Below are 22,954 nucleotides of genomic sequence, written 5' to 3'. Positions count from 1 at the left end.
AAGAGCCAGTTTCGTTTTATAAGAACGAGTGTAATTCAGACTGTGTCACTCAGGTGAAGTTCGTTTGTAAAAATGTACAAAGTTTCCTGTGCTTGGACAAGTATGTACAATTGTACATTGTTCAGATTGTGTTTTGTTTTTATTTGGGCTTGGTTCTTAATTTTGTTGCTTATCGCCTGTAACACGGCTGTCCTTACCTTTATTACTTAGCTAGCCGTTTTCCCGCGGTTTCACCCGTGTCCCGTGGGAGCTACAGCCCGCACCGGTTTAAATTATAGCCTATATTACTCGCAGATAATATAGCTTTCTAATGGTGAAAGAATATTTAAAATCGGTCCTGTAGTTTTTGAGTTTATCCATTACAACTAAACAAACAAACAAAGTTTTCCTCTTTATAATATTAGTATAGATGACTGGTACCCTCTACCTACTTCCTGCACCCGGATAGAACTGTCTTTCCCAGGCATAAGGTAATCTATGAAACTAACTTTTTTTTTCTAAAAACCCATAATTTGTATACGGATAATACCATAGATAGAGAAGTTTAACAAAACTACATTTTGTACATACTCACACACACAAAGCCATGATATTGGACCAATTTTACATGGAAGTTCGATTTTAGGCAGGTATGCAGGTACTAAATAAGAGAAAAAAACACTAAGAATACTGAGTGAGTTAGGCACAATATGATGTGTAGGTACTATATAAAATGGTCAGAAGTTGGTCATTATATAAAATCTTATAAAGATAACAATTTATCATTTTCAATAGTAATAATAGAAAGTAACAAGCTAGAAGCGTACTTACCTGAGTTCTGACCTATATTCTGAACGACATTTTTATTTTCTTATTTCTTTCTATCTTTCCTTTAAAGTGCATTCATGCCCTGATTCTTTTGCACAGAATATTATTCCATTCTGTTATTTTATGATCGTCGATGTGCAAATTCTAGTTGACTAAATATTATTTTATTTAGGTCAACTTGGAGTCAAGGTAGATGTATTTATTTGTATCTTTTGAATGATAATCTTAGTATTTGTTTGAGACGTACTATGCTCATACTCACGACATATTGACTGTTATTATTTTGATTGCATTACAATATTTACACTAATAGTTTATTTTCAGTATTTTCGGCTAACGGTGCACCTAAAATAAGGTAGTGGGGTGCATCATTTCCGCTTAGCTTCCTCTTTCCTTACACGGCATGATGGAAAGTCATTTGATTTTTTATATTATAGCGGTAGCTAGCAACAGATCGATACGAGCTGAGCCGAGCTGATGTTCTTTACCAATTTATTAAATTAATACTGGCTGCTTAGAATTTTCATTTTATTTCTGCTACTTACAAACTATGAATGATTTATAGGTGCATGTAATTAGGTAGCAGAAAGAAACTTTTCAAGTGTTATTTCTTAAATATTCCTGGAATCTGACTTATATCTGTAAACTTTAAAATATTGTTGCGGATATATCTTTTAAAACTCTTAGACAAAAATACTTCCATAAAAATCTCTCCAGATCAAAGGCGGTTGGAACTACAAAACATCGCTGTCTATTTCGTGGAAAACCACAACAACGAAATTTATTTTACGAGAGCTCGCTACAGAAAAATGCAGTCTTTGAGCTTCAGTCCATAAGTCAAGAGATTGACCTATTTAAACCCGTCTTTCCCCCCGTCAAAGGCAACAATAAAAATAAAACAACTACATTTTATTCAAGATGTTTTATTACTGAAATCAGAATAATTTACATTGTAAAAAATACACATATTCCGAGTATTACGCTAGGGTTAACACTTTCAGCTTTTTGGCTCTATTTTACAGTTAAACTATAGCTTTATTTATTAACTAGGTGTTGACAACATTTTTTTTCTTTGCCTAATTATAAGATCAACTCACACATTTTTAATTTTTAGTTTTAGTTTGAGCAGACAAAAAACCTTTCACAAAGTTAGAAAATCGGATTTAGAACTAAATTGATTACCGATGTATGAATTGATCTTGGAAAAACTTCTGTAAGTTCAAAATTAAGTATAATATAATTCTTTGGCATTCAAAGCAAATTGCTAAAGAGTTTCACTTATATGAATCTCCGCTATTTTGGTTTAACAGAAATGCTAATTATAGTCGCATTTTTATGAAGAAAAAGTGCAGTTTATCCAAAACTAAGAGCATTTCTCCGTTCATCCAAAAAATCAAATTTTTACACTTTTTCTCTCCACTTTGTTTTTATGAATGGCACTATACAACATCTACTAAGCACTGTATTTTCAATGTTTTTAATGAAAATCAATTACAAATTAAATTCATAGTCTCACAGAAGGCTTTGTGAATATCTATTTAATACTTATCTAAGTACAGACTTAATTAATACTTTAGTGGTTAATAAAAATAAACAGACCTTTTTAGTGCGAGCTTCCAAGTTAAACATTGTAGTTGCGAGAATGACCATAGGTACCAAATTAGGTAGATAGTATCTAGTATTAATTTTGGTGTAACTTAATTTGTCTTTATTACTTTTAGTCGTATAAACGAAGTCAATCACTCACGGATACTGAACAATAAAAAAATGGAAATAATTCAATTAGCTGTATATTTTGACGTTTTGTTTTTTTTAACCTTGTTAACTCGCACTCTAGCCAAAGACTTATTTCAAAAAGTCCATATAGGTTTTTCAATAATCTGTTTAATTTTATTTGTTCATTAAAAGTTTTTACATTATTTATTTGTATGAAAAATAAAAGCTGCATCTTTGGATCCATTTAACACTAAAATAATTGCTACACTTTTATTGGATTACTGTCACAAAGTTTAAACACTTAAGTAAACGATATGTATTTTTTTCTATTATAAACTCCCAAAGTATTGTCAGGGATCTATGAGTAGTTATAGTGAAAAGGTTATGGAAAATTGATTATTGATAAATACAAATTATAATACTATTATTTTCTTTATTTTATTTTTAATAGCATAAGACACGACATCATTTTGTACTAGAGCAAAAATCTGTAATAATTCATATTATAGTTTTTAAAAATAATTCTGTAAGATTCTAAGAGATTGGAAAGCTTTATTCTAACATATCTAATTTGGAAGAATATTTTGTTTACAATTTTTTTTTATAATTTGCTGAAGCTTTTTCCAAACAAATTCAGTAATGAAGTAACGCCGTGTGACTTTCTTATCCTAAATCTTAGTCACTCTTAACGATAATTGACCAACAAACAAAATTGGAAAAAGCATAATTAGGTACAGCGTTAATGAATCGAACACTATCTATTATTTCCCAACACTGACAGTCATCTCTTACTATTTTTATTTTATACAACATTTTTATTATATTTTTACACCCCACGCACTTTACATCCGAAAGAAAATTGAAATGCGAAATTATTGAATGGAATTCGAAACAAAATTATACTTGGACGGACAGACACAGATGTTAAATAATAAACAGTCATCATAAATAGATTAAAGGAAAGTTAAAATATGTATTAGAATCTGGCCACTAATAAAGAGTTGTGCCTTCTTTGCTCACTTCATAGTTTGAAGCCAATATTTGAACCAACATTCGAACAACAGTCAAATAAGTCCCTGTTCAAAGATGGCCACCGGATACTTCTCCATTGTGATCTATCAACCTTCTAAATTCAAACACTGCCTCCAAACCCTGGCACAAAAGAAAATAATTCAAAATTCGAAAACAGAATCATTCAAATACAGAATTACGTGAGATTATTTCGCCAGTCTTCGTGCGTCTGCTGCGCTGTGCAGTTGGTCGCGCACCACCGTGAAAGCGCCGTGGGCGGACACGGCGCACCTCCCGGCCGCTGTCGTCTTATAATTCGGCGCGTACGCATAGCTGAACCTACGCAGCCGCCGTCGCTGCGGCATGGGCTCCATTCACTCCATTCTGATACCCGGCAGTCTAACAGTCCTGGAGAATACATTTCCAATTAGCGACACTTACCCTTGCAAGTCAATTTTGCAACAGCCAAAATAAACACAGTTCCAAGTTTTAATACCTATTGCATGAACTATTTAGAAACATGGCTTTAAACTGGAAATTATATTTTGGGCTGTATAACCAATAAATAAATTCAACAAAATTAAATTATGATAATTCAGCTAAACAAATTCTGGAGCAAGCTAAGTAAAAATAAATAAAGTTACACGTATATCTCTAAATCCATTAGCGCAATAAGAATATTTTATGAAGACAAGTAATTCGAGCTTCTTTGCGGATTACAAATGGTTATAAGGGAAGGCGACCTCTGCCATATTTCAGAAGTTAAATGATCTGAATGTGCGTCGAAACAGTCAAGGTTGTGTGGAGATATATGATATTAAGTCAACGAGAGAGGATTAGGAAGGCAGTGACCTGAGGTTAAGTAAGGTCGAGTCAAGATGCGTATGTTTAAGACCAGCCTACTTTCATTTTCTTTTATGTTTCTCTAAGAAGATTATGCGCGGACATGAATGTTACTTAGTGCCAATATTTTTTCTTGCTAAATACTAGGTGTCGAATAAGATTTATATAGTCGAAAGTAAATTCGGCGAATCTTGTGAATTTTAAATGAAGCGAAAAAAAATGAAGTAACCTTTACTTCAAAGGAAGGTTTTTGATTTCATTTCTCGGAAATGTTAAGTTACTTCGGAGAAAATCTGTTTAAATCTGGCTGGCTACATTACCTTCGCGTCCGAAAACAGAAAACTTTTACAAAGAATAAAATACTAAAAGCTAAGGAATGGGAACATGAATTCTTGTTATATTGTAACCGTCGTAGTTTATTTCACTTTTTGGAGGACGCCAAAGCTTATATCGCCAAACTAAAATAAAAATATGGACAATGTCCGATTATACATTTCGGTACGAGAAATGAACACATGTAAGCAACATACAATAAAAGCTGTGCCAACCTCAAACGAAACAAGCTAAAGACAGGAGGATGATGATCTCTAAAATGAATATCCACAAAATCACACAGTAAACCTGTAAAAAGTATACTCTTTCAAAACATCTACAAAATGGCCAGTTACCCACGAACAGACATAAAAAAACACAAATATTCAAATTAAGAACCTCCTTTTAGAACCTCTCTAGTACCAAAAACAACTCACTAGCTCTTTTCCGCTTCCTCCGCTCAGCGGGATCAGTATTATCAGCGCGCAGCTTACGCCTCCTCCGCGCCCGGTACCTCCTAGCCAGGCTCCGAAGAGCTGACCTCTCACTGGCTGCCGGCGCCGACGTCGGGAGCTCGTTAGCCGAGCGCGGCTCTTCGGTCGTACTCGATGTCGCGTTCGTTCTGAAGAAGAGTGCTGTTAGATTTTTGTTGAAAAATTGATAGTTGAGTTAATGGTTGTTTTCTTTGTGAAGTGATCGTGTTTTGTTGTTTGAGTTTGAATGTAATTTTTGCAGCGTCATAGCCGTTTTTCTGCTTGTGATGCGCGGATTTTACGAGTGCACTAGTTCAAAAGATGCTACCGGGAATAGTTTTTTTCACGCTTAATTTGGCTGTTGTAGATACGCTCGGTCTTTCTGCATGCGACAAAATCCGCTAATGTGAAAGTACTCTCATTGAAGCCGAAATTTTGCTAAATCAAAATAAATAATTACTTTTGTAAAGCAATACTGCAAATACCAAAGGTACCTACTAAAAATAACAAAATATAATCAAAACATCTGATTGGCTGCAAAAGGCAGTGCATTTGAACATAAATATTCAAGTACTTTTACATTGCAATCCATTATAGATGCAAATATAACAAATTGTGCAACGACAGTCGTTGGGAATTCGCTCGATTATTTTAGCTGTGGTTAGTACAATAACTCGTGCAGACTTTGACTGTAGACTAACTGGATCATTGAGTTAGTGCACAAGTGTACTGAATTATATTGTACTGTGTACGACTAATGGATGTCGTGATTCGAAGTTTTGTACCAATTCATTTACACTACCCGTACTTGAAGCTTGAACACAATCATGTTCTTTACTTGTACTTGTACTTTAGGTATTACGTATCTATTATAGTAACGTCGAAGTGGTAATAAATCATGTGTGGACCGAGCTAGACAGCTAATAAATTATTTAGAAAAATCCTTAGTTGACAATTGATGTGATGGATCCAAAAAAAGTGTAAGTGAGGATCTAAAAAAAATCACGTTACTTCGTAGATAAGTGTGTTACTAAGCCCTATTATTATGGCATTAAAATGTATATAAGTGCTAAAATCAAGGATAGAAGGTACTTAGTATAAAATAAGACCCAAGGATTTTTGTGTGACGATGATTTTTTGTCATACGATACTTTTTATCTAGTAGACCGAATTGATACTGATAGCTCAGCAAGACCCCCTACTTTAAAATCATACAAACAACGAGTAAAACAGTTGGGTACATCACAATATTGTTACTTACAAAGAATAATACGAATAAGCTCCATCAGACGTGGTCATGGATCCCTCAGAGTATATCCTCGGCGCCTGTTCTTGTCGCTCCACTTCTTCAGCAATGGACAGGGCCCTGTTACCATCCAGCACATCTATGTTGTTATGGTTCATCTTGTCTAGCTGTAGAACATCGTATCTCCTGTCGTCGGTGTTGCGGTGAAATACTTCGGAGAGCTCGTATTCGCGTAACTGAAATTGAGGCTGGTTTTAGTGCGTGTGGATGAAAGTGTGAAGAGGTGTGGTACCTGATGGCCACTGGGTCTATAGGATTGTTCGCGAGAGTTAACAGGGCCCTGGTAAGCAAAGGACTTCGGAAAGAACACGGTGGGGTTTTAGACAGTAAGAGTCTGAAGCTACTTTATCCTGCACCCATAACGTAAAGAGTTATTTGATGACTTCCCATGATAAGAATAGCATAGGGCAGCGAACAATTTGGGCGAAGGTTATGGACAAGTTTGTGCTATGCAAACAAGTGACTATCGTTTCTAGTTCAATATGGATAGATATTTATGTAGAATGAAACGTGTTTAATAGAATTAAAAATAAAGTAAATTATAAAATGCTCAAAGAGAATAGTTCGGTTAGGTCAGGTAAAAATATGTTCCACAAATAATAATTATTTGAAAGATAAAATAATATTTATCTTTGAATTTATTATTGGAACAAACTTTGTTGTCTTAAACTAATTATATGAGCGAGGCGTAAATAAATACAGGTCGAAATAACCTTAAAACAAATTGAATTTTATAAAAACATCTAAACTAACTAAACAAAACTTTGTGGAAAGTCTGAAAAGCTCATTACTTGGAATTTATATGAAATAAAAAAGTTTATTTTTATTCAATTCAATAATTTTCTTTCGTGCTTGAAAAGTAATTTCAGATATTGCTAATAAGTTTTTGCGGTGCACCGGCATTGAAACATAAAATTAAAAATATGAAACATCAAAGAATCCTACGGGTTTTCTTGCACTATGAAGGACTTTTTCGTTTTCTTCTTTTTAGGTTTAAACTAATACTCATTACATTAGATGAATTTAAAATTTTGAGTTAAGTACTTCTAGACTTTGTCAACTGGTCCTCCTGATTTTTTCTATTCCTTATTTACATCGAATCTCATATTCAATCATTAAATATTCTAATTAATTAAACCTATGTACATCCTTCATTGCGGTCTATCCAAATCCAGGTTGACATGTTAGTATACTTACCCGTAGCTTATCTATACATATAATAAATCTGTAGAAAAGTAATTTTTGTACATTGAAGAAATTGACAAAAAAAATAGCCAGCAAGTTAAAGGATAACTAACAAAACCCATTTCCATCATTTTTGTAATTTTTGTCTGTTTGTCTGTTTGTTCGTTCGGGATTCACGTAAAATCTACGAATCCAATGCAGACAATGCTTATATACAAAAATTCTACGTAACTTGGGGTATTATTTAGTTTTTGTTTCATCGAAATCGATTCACTCTATCAAAAGATATGATTAATTTTGTGAATTCAAGATGTAAAATATTACGACACGCAATCTGTTCGTCAAAACTGTACATTTGAATGTTGTACTTATATTAGTTGATCGGTCTATTATTAACCTTTACACAGAAAATCACACCCTCATAAGTAACTTTGGAAGAAAAAAAAAATATGAACATTTTGTTTAGCCAAGGTTAAAGTAGCTCCATCTGTGGTAATCTGTGGTAAATAAAATACATCAAATTTGTCAAAGGAGTGAGGTGGTAAATGACAATAAATTACAATACATTCTTTATAGAGGATTATTATTTCAACAGATGGAGTTGTGTATTTTCCGTAATTCACCATATTTTAACACGTAGTGTAATTTTTCGATAGACATTTCAATAGTGTTTGTCAGTTTGCCGTGCCACATCAAAATCCAATTATAATTATTACCTTGATGAAAGGAAAATTAATAGTTCTCAGCCAAATTTAAAACGGTGCCATCTAAATTATTTTTTGAACATTATGTCAAAAATGATGACTTTAGTGGAACAATTAATTATCATTTAAAGTTACAGATGGAGTTCATATCAGGATTTTGTCATAAACATAGTTTAGCTTATCTTCCACTAATGTGGTGGCCTTAAAACAAATTACTTTGAGTGAGTAGTATTAAGTAGACCTTAATTATTTTTTCTGATGCAAAATATGTAAACTTAATCCTAGAAGAAAGGAGGATCTGTCTCTCGCAAGCGCTGCTAAGCGTGAGGTAGGTAGGTAATGTAGGATTCTGTAGCTTTAAAACAAGCCCAGATACAAAGTGCAGATAAGAAATGGGAGCTTTCTCGATTTAATACCATACACACGTAAAATGCTTTATGCGTCTGAAAACGTACAAATTGCGCGTCGCATACCAGAGACATGCTTACTTTCAACTTCTGATCGCAAATACACTGGTCACGATTACGAACAGTCTCAGTAAGACCCGAGCCAAGTCTAAAAAAACACCTTTTATATAAAAATACGTTTGATGTCATTCAATCACAAAGACAGAAATTTTCTCTGTTGCAAATCCTATCCACCTATATTTATATCCTAATCCAGCATGCATTGCAGGTGTGCATTGCACAAAAACCAATGGTATCCTATTCGAGAAGTCAAAAGAGTCGACCTGCCAACGTCAGCTTCTGCGCTAAGCAAGTGTTCTTAATAGTACCATCAGAATTACATTCATCGTTGAATGAGGTGAATAAATTTTCAGAAACCACAATAACAGTAGGAGCCAAAGCATATGATCGCTTCATAGATCCTGATTGGCCCCAGGTGACCAAGTCAGGTCTGATTTGTTCGTTCATCAGATCTTTGAAAGTGTGTCGGTGGATACTTACTGTCGTCCTGTGTGACACAAAATATGGTATATAAACGTCCTCCGCAAGAGCGAAATTTTTCCCGGTGTGCGGTAGTGACGCACAGTATACAACACTTATGTTTCTTTCGATTTGCTGGCTCCACCAAGAAATGACAAATTGCAAGCGTACATTTTGAAAATCTTGGCAAAACTGCAGGTTACAAGTACGAACACATGAAGTGGATTCTCACAGATACGTACATTTTGCCTATTCGTGAACTAATGCAAACATTTCGGTGGAGTCCCGGCTTAGGCCTCCCCCACATTAGGCGTGCGCGATCCTCGGGCGTGTGAGTAGCGCGGGAGCCGCGCGTGCGTCGCGAGCGCGTTGCGTGAGCGTCGCGTTTTGCTGCCCTGCGGCATTTGCAGCGCGCTCGCGGCGCGCACGCGCCGCTCTCCTTGACGTTTAACTGCTAAGGCGTTTAGCGGGCGAAGGGGTAAGAACGCAACTCGAGCGCCGCGTGCTCGCCGCGAGCGCGTCGCTTGCACTCTTCACACACGCCGCAGGGCAGCAAAACGCGACGTTCATGCAGCGTGCTCGCGACGCCCGCGCTACTCACACGCCCGATGATCGCGCACGCCTAATGTGGGGTCAGTCTTACCATAGTGAGTAAGTGCACAGAAAATCCACGTCATACAAGTGTTTCTCCCCAGTAGTGAAACTATCCTACCCTATGCGCCTGCTGATGATGATGACTCATTTTATCATCCATCCAGCTATTCCCCAACTATGTTGGTGTTGGCTTCCAGTCATCGAATCTGTTTGAGTACCAATATTTTGCTTGGAGCGACTACCTATCTACCTATCTTCAATCCAGTCACAAGCCGATATCCATGGTAAGACTGACAGACTTTCTGGCTTCTGATTAGTCGCAGCAGCTGCAGAAAATGTACAAATGACAGCTTTGTCAGACTTAAAGCATATAGACATAGATTATAACTGTTTCCTGTGAAAATTACTTACGCATCATACGTAATAATTTTCCAAATTGGCTGACTAGATCCAGAGATATTCACAACGTCACAAACTTTACTTCTTTTGTTTAGATAAATGGTCACATCCACAACACAACCTTGATCAATGAATCTATGCGACTGCTAAGTGCTAATCCTAATTATACTGTCACGTGAAAGAATGCACCTACGGGATAAGTAGTATTTTGACTATTCTATATTGCCCACGCAGACGAAGTTGCGGGCAACAGCTAGTAATAATAATATAATAATAAGCATTTATTTCGAGTAACTAGGACTCATATCAGGTTAGTAACAATATTTACTTAAGACTATGTTAGTAAACTACAATGTACAATTTGGTTGCATAAAGAAGAAACACTCACTATGAATCGCCGCTACAAGATTCCAGCCGAAATCCTGGAGCAACCATATATATTATAGACTTTTAAATCTAGATTTCTTGTCAAGCCACTTTTTATAACCATACCTGGAAATAATTAAATGATAATAATGATACCTTAATAAACTGAAACGTAGCAATCGGCGGCAGTCTCCTGAGATGCGGATAGAAGAAAGAGCCAGCTGGGTGCGAGGGGTATTTCGAAGTGATGCGGTAAGCCACGCCTTGAGGAGCGGTCGGCCAGTTTGGAGCGGTGAATGTGAAGCCGTTGTCTGTCCCCGCGTCTAGTGGGTCCACCTGGGAATGAAGGAGCTTTAGTAATGTTCGAAATGTAAATTAAATCTATTATTTTAGAAATAACCTGTAAGTTCAGGATGTTCTTTTGTTTTGTGTTAGCATTGCTAAAAGATATAGTGTCATGATACATTGAATACAACTAGCTATACTGATACCTACTACTACTATTATCATAATAGGCCAATATTTACTTCATTGAACAGCCAAAACTTTTTTTTAATTTAACACCTGCGTTAAATTAAAAAAAAAGTTTTGGCTGTTCAATGAAGTGAATATTTACTGCTTTGATATGACTAGAATATGTCGGAGTTCGAAATATTGACTTTCACATTCTCATTTAGAATTTATATTTATTGTATCCCATCATTTTTGATATTCAGGATATCCTATTTGAACATTATTTTCTATCCATTTCATATAAAATTACAGCAGCATAGCCATTGTGATACATACCTCAATAGTGATACTGTCAAGCCAGTTCCCATCCACGCAGAGATCGAAGCTGTCCACTCCAATGAACCAATCAGGAGACGGGATCATCCGCGCCATTACTGACACCTGCGACAAAATATTGCGCCTCAAATTACAATGACAACAAAAAGCAATAATTGCTTCCTATATAGGTCATGTTACCTCTCTTTTTGAAGACAAGAGATGAAATGCGATGGGGAATTGAGAGTGTCATAAATTGTATGATTGAAGATTTAAAATCCGATCATGTAACGACAATGTTATATTTGTATTGACGTAATTTGTAGAAAAATAACTCGTAAATAAACCTTGTTGTGCAGTTGATTGTGCAATCTTTTAAAGTGCGCATGGCGCAGTAGGTAGTAAACTGCACTTTAAACTCGTGGAGCTTGTGAGTATCATGCTATGGAATCCAATAAGGGTAATTTTCTTATTAGTCGATTGGGAAGACATGAAGACATTCTATAAGTACGTAATCGGTTTAAGTGTATTAGCAAAACCATTAGCGCAGCACCTGCGTGCTTTAAACGTGATTTTACTACACCCATAACGTTTTTGCTAGAGATACAAAAGTTCTCTGACTGTGTAAGTGTAAATTATAAAATGATAGAAAAACAATGCTAAAATTCTGCAAAAGAATCACTCTAGTTCTTTGTTAACGAACAAAGAACTCTCGTATCGTAAGTCTTAACATTACACTGCAAAGAAGAAAAACAACTTACGACTCTAAAACATTTTCGAAAAATAACAAAATAAACGACAAAAGAAATAACGAGAAGTAAATTGTAGAATGCTGCCATTACAGCCAAGTTGTTAGTAAAAGGGTAACAGACTAACAGACCAATTAGTTCTAACGCAGCGAGTCGTGCACTGTCAACAAGCTAAGAACTACTCCACACTACCAACTTTTAGTCGACCGACAGTTTGTTGGGGCTCATAAATCCGTACGGCAATGAATGGTTGTATGCATGTAACAATGATCAGGTATTTGACCGGCAACAGACGATTAACAACTTTGATAATATTTACTTAAATATTTACAGCAACCTTATACTTAAATTAAACAAAACTACAAATAACATTTAAAAAACCAAATGGGGGAAGAGTAAACGTTTTGGAGGCTGTCTTTTGTAAACAAAAAGTGCTGCTTTGCAGCCAAGATTGAATAAATGCTTTTTGAATTTGTGTTGACAAATAAACTTTGATTGAATGCACAATATTCTTAAAAAAATATTTTTTTCATCCATCAGTTCAACTATCGGGCGACTGTTTAGTCTGCAGTGTACTACGCTAACAGTTCTGAAGCCCATGCTTCGTTTGTTAAGAAATTCTTACTTAACTTGAGAACTGTAATAAAATGAACGAAGAATTTATTGTGAGCAAAATTTTGGTATTATAAATCGAAGTTGAGAAGTCAGTGTATCGGAAGATGTTTAATTTTGTTGTTTGAAGGTTTTAGGTAATTTTAGATTTATAATTATAAGTCATTTAAATAGTAACCGAAATGTGGCAATTTAAAACCATAATTACACCACATATTAATCTACCTTAGAGACAGTCGTCGTAATGTAGGTACCTATAAGGATTCTGATACCTTCTTATTCCAGTATACTTATTTCTATCTCAAAGAGATTCGAAAGTATATTGACCTAACTGATATTTGTGTTCTAACGAAACCAAAAACATAAATTAATGATATCATTAAAAAAGAAACAGAACATATATAAAAAAGAAACACGAACGATTCCTGAAATAGTCCACATTAATAAATCTATGTGACATTAATGAAAAGCTTCTATATTTGATGGACTCGATTTTATTCAAAAAATTCTCATTACCGATACTAATGAATAACGACAGAAAGTTGGGAAAAAATTGGGTCACCGGGCTTCAGGTGTTCCTGTGAATATCTAAAAATAAAGTCATAAAAATATCTACGTCGATAATGAAGGAGTCACATCGTTTTATTTTAGAGCATCGTGCTTTTAATTAATGAGCCCTCTTAGTGTGGCTTTGAGTGTAAAGTCCTGTTTAGAGAGCGTTAGTAACTAGCTTTTATATTTAAGTGGCTACTATTTTGTGAAAATTTTGAGTATCGTGATACTCCAGAAAAAATAAAGTAAACAATACATATGTATACTTAACTGTATCTATGTAATTGGACTGAAGCAGGTAACAGGACCACATATTTAGAAAGTTAATCAAACAAATAAAATTCAGTTACAGTAACAAACATTTAGTACACAATTCTCTTATAAAAAGGTCAGTCTATTTAGATATACGACTATTACCTTAGTCAACCATTGCCCTATTTTGTAGGCCGAAAACAAAATCTATTCTTACAATTTTATTTAACTTTATATTGCTAACTAACCACTACAGAACAAAAGTGCAATACACGAACAAAACTTTAATAACTGTTACCTCCGCTGCGCTTATAAGTTCACTCAGTAATAGCAGTACTGTTAAACTTTCCTATACCTACTACTACTTACTGCTTGCCTGGTACTCGCACACTCTGAACTGAGCTTTAGTGACATAATTATCATATGTACTGAGACATTTCATTTCCTGAACTAAATTGTATCATTTCGTATTACATTTTGGTTGAGGTGAATTTATTTATTATTCATGAGACGGTGAGCTTCAAGGTCAAATTGCGTCTTTGTTTTAGATAATGTGATACATATTATTTACTTGAGTAATTATTAAATGCTATTAACAAAAATATCATCATTCAAAGTTATTAATTAAGAGCATGTATATCCACATTGGAATCCAATGCTTTAAAACATTTCGTATTGAAAGTTTTAATGAATCAATTGTTCTTAATCCATACGATGTAATAAAGCTTAAACAGCTGACCAATCACATAACCCCTCATTAAATAACACACAACAATTACCCCGAACAAATTAATTCGATAATCGATTCCCACTCATACCGATTAACGAGTAAAGAATCGAAATTAGGCTTAACTGGCAGAACAACAAACACGATTCTCGATTCGATAAAACTCCCCTTTATGACTGGATCGAGTCGGTTCTTTTATTTGTTCGTATCGTAATTGGTGTTTGCTGTGGAAGCATTAATTAGTGATGAAATACGATATTTTTGGGCATTGTTTGTTGGGAGGGCTATGAGTGCAATTCTGTAGCGCAAACAGCTTCGCTCGTAAAATTATTGTGGGGCAAAAAACTCATAGGGAGGTGACACTCTTTGTGCGATGATATGATATGTCGGGTATTACGTATTGTCACCTATATTTTGTTTTATCTCGCACGTGTAAATTTTGTTTTATTATTTTCAGTGTTCGCTGTTCTATTGTTAGCTGGGAAGCATTATGATGGTTTTCAGTAAGTCATGATTTTTTGCGGCTTGCAGATGGTAACATTTCTGAATTAGTGATACTTGAAAGAGGTCGTGTTCTATGGTGTCAAGTGTAAAAAGCTTAAAAACAATTGTTGTTACTTTTATACGAAGAGAAATCGAGGTTGTCACGAGTCATACTTAGCGCGCTTGCATGAATTATAAAGTAATTAAGTACCTGTCCAAAATCAGATGAATCTTTATTTATCGGCGAATAAGAATATTCATGACAGCGATTGTAATGCGCTGATATTCGAAAAATAAATTGAATTTTCCTTGTCAACCGAAATCCGTTCTCGGATCTTGTCACATAAATAAATCGCAGTGCAAAAGTCCCGTGTCGGGGCGAATAAAACGACCGTGTAACTGCAGCCTTATCGCAAAATTGCGCTGTCCATTGCCGATTTTAATTGCAAAATTATTGAGGCCTCATCTTTATTGCATTCGATTACTACTGCAGTCGGACTACGAAAATAATGGCGCTAATAAAATCAGACAATTTGCTGTGATTCGCTTATACATATTTGTGTGTCAAATTGTTTCGATAAACCCGGTACTTAATTGGTTTGCGGCATAAATATGAAATTTAAAACGTTGTAAACTGTAATGACGCTGTTATTGTTGTATATGTTCGAGAAATATTCATTTTAATAGCAATATTGTAGATAGAGAACAGACCGAATATGGTAGAAGATTTTATCGACAGTTTTCGGAATAAAGTTCCATTATTCGTACAACGGTTGGAATGTTTCAGGTACATAAAAGTATGTTAAACATGAACATTCAAAATGACATTCAGTTCTGTGGAATGGTAATACTAAAAAGAAAATGATGTATGTATTTGGTTTGGATGAATTTATCCGTGGCGAAATGTGCCGTATCGAGACGAATTGGAATAGTAAATAGCTATTAGGTTACGGGTTTGCTTTTCTTGTTATATATCGCTTCTGTTGGTATTGCATAGATATTCTAATGGGGTTTAGACAGTGACACGATTTATAGATTCAGGTTTTGAAAAAAAGGAAGGTTGTTTTTGTCTTCAACCATGTTCAAAAGTACCTAAGTAGCTAGCTACTGTGATTTAATTTTGTTTTTTTATTATCCTGGTACCTATAGTAATAACTAGATACATTGAAGTTTAATATAGATTTTTTGATCAAGTTATTTATTTATGTACTATATATGCTCTTATCAAATAAGCAGCTTGAAACAGAAGTAAAGCTCACAACGCACTTACCCTAGAATGATTGCCATCAACAAAGAACTCGGCCTCAGTCCTTCCCGCTCCTTGCCCAACCGCGGGCCCGCCGAACACATCGAGCGTGCCCGGGCCAGAGCCCAGCGCGTCTGATCGACCCGACTCGGCGAACTGTCGGACTGGGGCCGAGACCCGACGGCCGAGTCGGAAGAGCACGTATGATCGGTCGTGTGATACACCTGAGGACAAAAAGGGGATAGTTTAATTATCATGATTTTTTAACTATCTTGTTAGTTGGTGGTAGGTATAATACATGATTATTACACTAGAATTTAGTGACTATAATTGTGTCTGGGTAAATTGTTTTGTGAGAGACTCTTCCTATGGAATTTTGCTTGAAAAATCCAGGGAATAAGTCGGTGAGTCCGTGTTAAGCTGAAAATAACGAACTAAGAACCAGCCACATTTAATATGCTTTACTAGCTATGTTTTGAAAACAAGGTTTAGAATTTCAGCTCTTATCTTCAGTCTTACTTTAGTGAAAACGAATGAACAATGAATGAAACTATAAAAGGTGTAACGCAAAGGTGACATTTTAAAATTTTAGCTTCATTAAACTTGACCTTTACTTAAGTACCGAAGATATAATTTATGTCAACAGTCAGTGTCTATGAATAGTTAGAAGTTAACGTGAAGTCAATAAACCTCCTATGCCCATTCAAATATGTACCTACGCATGAAAACTTTCTTAGAGAACCCACCCATATTATCAATGAAAACAAATGAAAAAGGAAAGCCACTTTTCCCTTATCGAGTCATATGAAAGTAGCCGAAAGCCGTATAGTAATAAGAATGTAAGTACCTATTGTTTAATTGAGCCGCAATTACTAAACAGAAAATAAACTTAACCCCCATAAAATAATGTTAAAAAACTCAATTTCGATACCAAATTTAAAAAAATCACCCTTCAACCAAAAAGAAAAAACAACCACGTTTATTAAAACATCAAAGTTGAAAATTAAAAATTAAAATGTATTTACGAAATATTCGCGATTGCCTTGTTTTTAACGGAACGGTATACTTAATGAAGTTTTATTAAATCTTGGATAAACTGCGAAGGGCTACAAAAAAGGGTAACAAATTGCTTTGCAAAACAGCTCCTCGTAAAAATATTATACTGAAGTTAGCGAGGCTTCGTTAAGAAATCGCTTCAAGATTGTAAAGGGTTCCGTATCTCGAAATGATTAAAAGGAAGCCGTGTAGTTTACTTTGTTGTAAAATTAAAGGGGAAATTAATTCCTATTAATTTAATTATTAGAGTTATTTTAGCTATGCGATTTATTAAAATGTGTACAACTTTCGACATGAAGGCGATGATTTTGTACTCTACTCTACGTATCCAAAATGATATAAATGCGAAATCAGAACGAGTTTGCAGTAAAAAAGTCTAGTGTGCCTTTTGTAATTAAAATGAACTCTTTCATTTATGGAATTTCTGGTAAAACTCAATGCTAAGAAAACCGGCCTTGTACTTGTCCACATTAATAATACAGAGACACCGAAAACCAATTTATTTTAATTTACCTAAATATTCAATTTGTTATATTAGGTACCTGAGTCAAGAATGCGATAAATTGAATTAAGTTTACCTACTGTGTTGTTCTTTGATAAAGATAATGTAATTATAATTATGAATTAGAGCAGTAAGTTGAGAGTTTAATTAATAGAATAGTTGCCTTGTCAGCGTAGTTATGCGTAGGCAGGTAAAATTAATTTTGGCACTAAATTATCGTAGTATAAAAGCCACATATTGTTGAATACAATATATTGTTGGTAATAAATAATAACTTATATGGAAGTGAGTAGTAACAGTGCGTGTGGATACCTACACTATTTGAATAATATATTTTTTTAAATAATGTAAAACAAATTCGTTAATACTTTTGCAGGTATTAGGACCGAGGGGAAGACCAAGGGAACGCTGGAGAGAAAACTTGGATAGCTTTGTTTATGGACCAGTTTGATACAAAAAAAAAACACCTTTAATTTACTTGGCCACTACCTTACAAAAGCTCAAAACAAATAAAAGAAAATGTCTTTCGGGTTCTCATTCTGTTTAGCCTTAAGAAAAACTCTGATAAAATCTTAACCACCTACGATGCCATTTTCCTGTTTTCGACGAAACGCTTCAATAAATTACCTACATACGAACAGTGATTAAGGGAACTGTTTATAACCTTACAAGTAAGACAATAACATCCCATAAATATACTGAAACAAGTATTTAATCACCTTTCTAAAAGAATTATGAAGACAATTGTTTTAAATCCCAAGTACCTTTGAACAGGTCTTACGCAAAAAACAAAAATAAAATTGCAACACAAAATGACTCAATGTGTGAAAAAAAAACAATGAGACGACAATACAATAACCTTGCTCTGATTTTAAAGGTGGAAACCTAAAAAAATATTTATTGTCTCTCCTTCAAAATTCGAAAGACATTACTTGAAAATACATTACGTATCTACCAGCCTAGGTAATGTAGGAAATGATTGAAAAAATGGGAAGACTTCGACACACTAATTTAGTTAGACAAAAATTGAAAATTTATATGCTGATTATTCTATTTTATGCCATTGAAGTTAAACTTAACATTTACTAGAATGAAGATCAAAAATATCATGGAAATAGACATTACTTTCACTTCGAGGTTTTTTACGACGAGTGTAGGTAATATACTTCTAGGAATATTGGCGGCAGCAATTTTACGAGAAGTAGATACTTTTACCTTATCCAGGATCAAATTATTCGGAGTAGGATTATGATGATAGAGAAAAAATATTAAGGTTTTAACCACTTCCCACTTGAACTATTTCCTTGATGGTCCTATCTTAGGCTCTAGACTATTTGTAGTTTTGGCGTGGAAACGGGACAGACAGGATGTTCATACAACAAGAAGATTTCAACTATTTACCATGAGTCTATTTTTGCTAAAGTAACCTTTAGGTAAAATAGAAATTAAAGCATTTTTTTATTATATTCAGTCACAAATAATAAAAAGGTAGCGTAACGATTTCACTTTTATTATCTTATCGTTCATCAGTCATCATAATTTTTAGGGTTCCGTCCACTTTATTTGCCGAAAGACTCCGATTGTTTATATGCCGCCATTACGATATAACAAGTTATACTATTCAGATGGAATTTGGCAGAAAGATGAAAAGGACCTTTAAAGCTTACTTTTTTAACTTCCTTATGTCCGGGGAGTTATAAGTTAGGTACGTTACCATCTGGGTGGAGCCGCAGGACATAGCCAGTATTTTCTAAGTAGAATATTCTCCCAATATTTTTCCTATACAGAAATTGGTGCGAACGTTTATCCTTCGCAAAAGTTCTCTTATTGAAAGGCAAACCTAACAGCTTCCTCTCGGGAATTATAACGATAACATTAACTCTTCGCGAAAAGGTGTGAGAGAAAAGTTAGCAGAAATATTTACAGACTGTTATCATATCGATTTCCTTATAGATAGACTGATGTTCTGTCTCAGTTATCATAGCAGTGTAGAAATCATATATTTACTTTTCTATTTTGTACCTTTATTAATCTCTGGGTGGGTTAGGTTAATGATCTGTCTCCGCGATAGGTCAATGAACTTTACACATTTACACATTTAATATTATGAAGCTGAATGCCTATATTTTAACCAGATGGAGAAGGGATTAATGAGAAACTACAGACATAAACTAGTAATATATTTTAATTAAATCATAATTAGCTCTACAAAAGGACTAAAATTCAATGTCATGGGTTACATTAACACACACGACACACCCTACATCCATACCGCTGTCACTTTGATGACTGGCAAATATTGTGACCACGACATGAAACCTTTATTTATTTCCTGCCGATATGAACGAGGAAAATCTATTGTCATCATCACCATGTTATTAAGGAATGTGTGAAAGTCTACTTTATTGATTCGGGTATGATAAGGAAGCTATATTGGTTTACTACGTTAGCCTATCAGTTCACAACTCTATTATTTTTCGAATGCGAACCACATGAAGGAATTATGGACCCTCTGTGTCGAGCTTAGACAAGAAATCATTGTTAAAGGTAATACCAAGAGTTTAGTATTTTTTAAGAACTTTTTCCTTTGCATTGTTTTAATATAATGTTGTTGGCAGTGTTGAAAAATCTTTTTAAACGTTTCAGCATTGGTATGTTGAATCATCCACAGGATATACTGTCTTACCAGTGGTCAAACAGATGCTTGCAACAACAAAAAAACATAAAAGAAAAAACTTATTACACCATTCGTAGAAAAGTCTTAACACAAAAACAAAACAAAATCACACTACAAGAAATACGGAACCACATCGTAAAGCTTTCGAGTGATTCATACAAAGATACCGTAGAGTACTTGCCAGCTGGCAAACGCACAGCGCTTGATAAACACTGCAATACATGATTATGTAGTCTCACATAGTGACAGGTGTATTTAGGGGCTATTGAGCGCTTAGTCATCGCGGTATTCCGGATTTACGGATTTTATTGTGCACATCACATTGTAATTATTGTGATAAAAAAATATGATGAGGAATAAAAAATGTTTTATGATTTACAACTAGCTTTTATGTCGATTTTTGTCTATGTGATATAAAAGTGTTGTATAAATAAAATCTAAAAAATTTCCTCACGCATTTTCCGACTTTTTTCAGTGCAGAATATGGTCTCAATTATAGCGTTTGATAAACACTGCAATACATGATTATGTATCTCGTTGTATATTCCGACATAGTGACAGGTGTATTTAGGGGCTATTGAGCGCTTAGTCATCACGGTATTCCGGATTTACGGATTTTATTGTGATGTGATGTGGAATTGTAGTTTTCATTATACATATATTGTGATAAAAAAAATTGCGATCATAAAATAAAAAATATTTTATGATTTACAACTAGATTTTATGTTGATCTTTGTCTATGAGATATAAAAGTGTTTTATTATTAAGAAGCAAATATTTGCTATCATTTCTGAATAATGTTGTTAGGATAGTAGTTTATATATTTTTCCTTACGCATTTTTCAACTTTTTGCAGAACAGAATTACGATTACTCAATAAATGACATACTTAATTCATAAAACTATCTACCAATGTAAGAAGTATCTATACAATTTCTCCATCAAAAAGTTCACTACGGCTAGTGTTTTCAAACATTAGGCTGTTTGCAGACAAACATCACATACAAGCTAACGACCGCCATTAAGGCCAGACCCACCTTGAACTAATGGTTTTGTTTTGCTTGACCCTACGGTCTTCTACTAATAGAATATACTCTTTTATTCTAGAAAAATACTGGCTATTTAATGTTTGTAGTTAATTAAGGTTGTATGTGAAGGTATTAAAAGTTATAGTTGTTTTTGTGAGGGCTAGATTTATACTTTTGTTAATTAGGTAAACGAAGATTAAGATCTTTGGAGACTGTAACTGAGAAAATATTAAATAGGTGAATAATGTATACAGAAAATGGACTTCATAAATGTTTTTTTTTTCTCAACCGAGGAAAATGTCCATTTACGCACAATTAACGTATTCTCTTTTTACTTAAAATTAATTCGTTCGCTTTAAGCCACAAGAACTTTAACAAAAAAAAAACCTGTAAAAGAATGTTTGGGCTTCAGAATGTTACAAACAAGAGCGTTTTGATCAAAAATAAGCTCTCTATCTTCCATTGCTTAAGGTTTGTCAACTATATCAGTCTTTTTACAGCTACATCCATGAAATACCACTTGCAATGAAACTTAGCCACTAACCTACAGACAAATGGATAAATAAACACTACACGTCAGATATAATGTCCCGGCATTAATTCAGTTATATTCAGGTAGATTCGGCCTCTATATTAATACTGCACAGGAGCATAATCGCCCAATAACATACGACCACAGATGCACCTGCTATTTGATCATGATTAGTTCTGTCTATTTGTTTCAATGATCTGTGGCAATGGATGGTGGAATGTGTAGATGGTACATTTGACTGTTCAAGGAAATTACATCATATTTTTAGTTAAGTTTATTTTATCTATTTTGTTTAGATACATTATTACCTATGATCATGCCCTTAAGATCTTGATCTACACTAATATAACAAAGAGGGAATATTTTTCTTTCCTTTATTATACCTTGAAGGCTCCGAAACTACTGAACTGATTTTAAATTCATTAAGTGTTGAGCTATACTCTTCCCGAGTAACATAGGCTGTATTTTATCTGGGTATGGGCAGTAAGATTAGATTGTATTAAGTAGGTCTATCATTAGTTAGTATTAGTTTTTCAGCAGCTACAAAGACAAAATACAGAATAGCTAACAACTTGAATGGTCTATGAATAAAAGTTAAGTACCTAATTTCACAAAGAATTTCTTTGATTCCATCTAATAAAAGAAGTCTAGGCCCATTAATTAAATATGCATTGAAAGCCTTCATAATCATAATCAGTCTATAAAAGTCCTAATTACTCGATCAAAGCCGAAGAGTAATTTACTTTAAAGATTATGTTTATTACAAATACGTAGATATTTACCAAACCAATTACATTAATAGGGTCACTAAGATCCAATTATATTTGTTTTGTGTACTTACCCTACACGTGTTTAGTATTATATGTTATTTTCCATTAAGGTAGGTACGTATAAGTCTTGTACTCCATATCACTCATGAAGCTCAATAAATTTCAAACGTATGAGGAAAAAAGTCTTCTAATGCTTCTGTTTAATATGCCACGAGAAACAGCCGTGAACCAAGATGAATAAAAAATCCGAACTTCTGAAACCCCGCCAAACTTGGTGGGTGGGTAAATATAGGTCTGCCTTCGAAATTGGTCAAAGCCTGCCGGGGCTGTAGGATTGGTCGAAAGAGTAAGGGCTCCAG

At 34.4% G+C, this 22,954-nt stretch overlaps 1 protein-coding gene across 2 annotated transcripts in view; it reads right to left on the bottom strand.

The window, feature by feature from the left end:
* Positions 1 to 2,610: 2,610 nt before the first annotated feature.
* LOC110382435 (spondin-2) overlaps positions 2,611 to 22,954 on the bottom strand; it is a 49,164-nt gene continuing 28,820 nt past the window's right edge. For both annotated transcript variants that reach the window (XM_021343038.3, XM_021343039.3), the window contains exons 3-8: positions 16,056 to 16,255; positions 11,432 to 11,536; positions 10,799 to 10,978; positions 6,424 to 6,644; positions 5,127 to 5,311; positions 2,611 to 3,942 (exon numbers count right to left, since the gene is read on the bottom strand). In XM_021343038.3, coding sequence (XP_021198713.1) covers positions 3,731 to 3,942; positions 5,127 to 5,311; positions 6,424 to 6,644; positions 10,799 to 10,978; positions 11,432 to 11,536; positions 16,056 to 16,255 — 1,103 coding nt within the window. In that variant the 3' untranslated portion in view covers positions 2,611 to 3,730. The remainder of the gene's footprint in view (positions 3,943 to 5,126; positions 5,312 to 6,423; positions 6,645 to 10,798; positions 10,979 to 11,431; positions 11,537 to 16,055; positions 16,256 to 22,954) is intronic.

Source organism: Helicoverpa armigera, chromosome 7 (assembly GCF_030705265.1).
Source record: "Helicoverpa armigera isolate CAAS_96S chromosome 7, ASM3070526v1, whole genome shotgun sequence".
NCBI lineage: Eukaryota > Metazoa > Arthropoda > Insecta > Lepidoptera > Noctuidae > Helicoverpa > Helicoverpa armigera.
The sequence above is the reverse complement of the archived record's forward strand: the minus strand, read 5'-3'. Positions and strand labels throughout refer to the sequence as shown.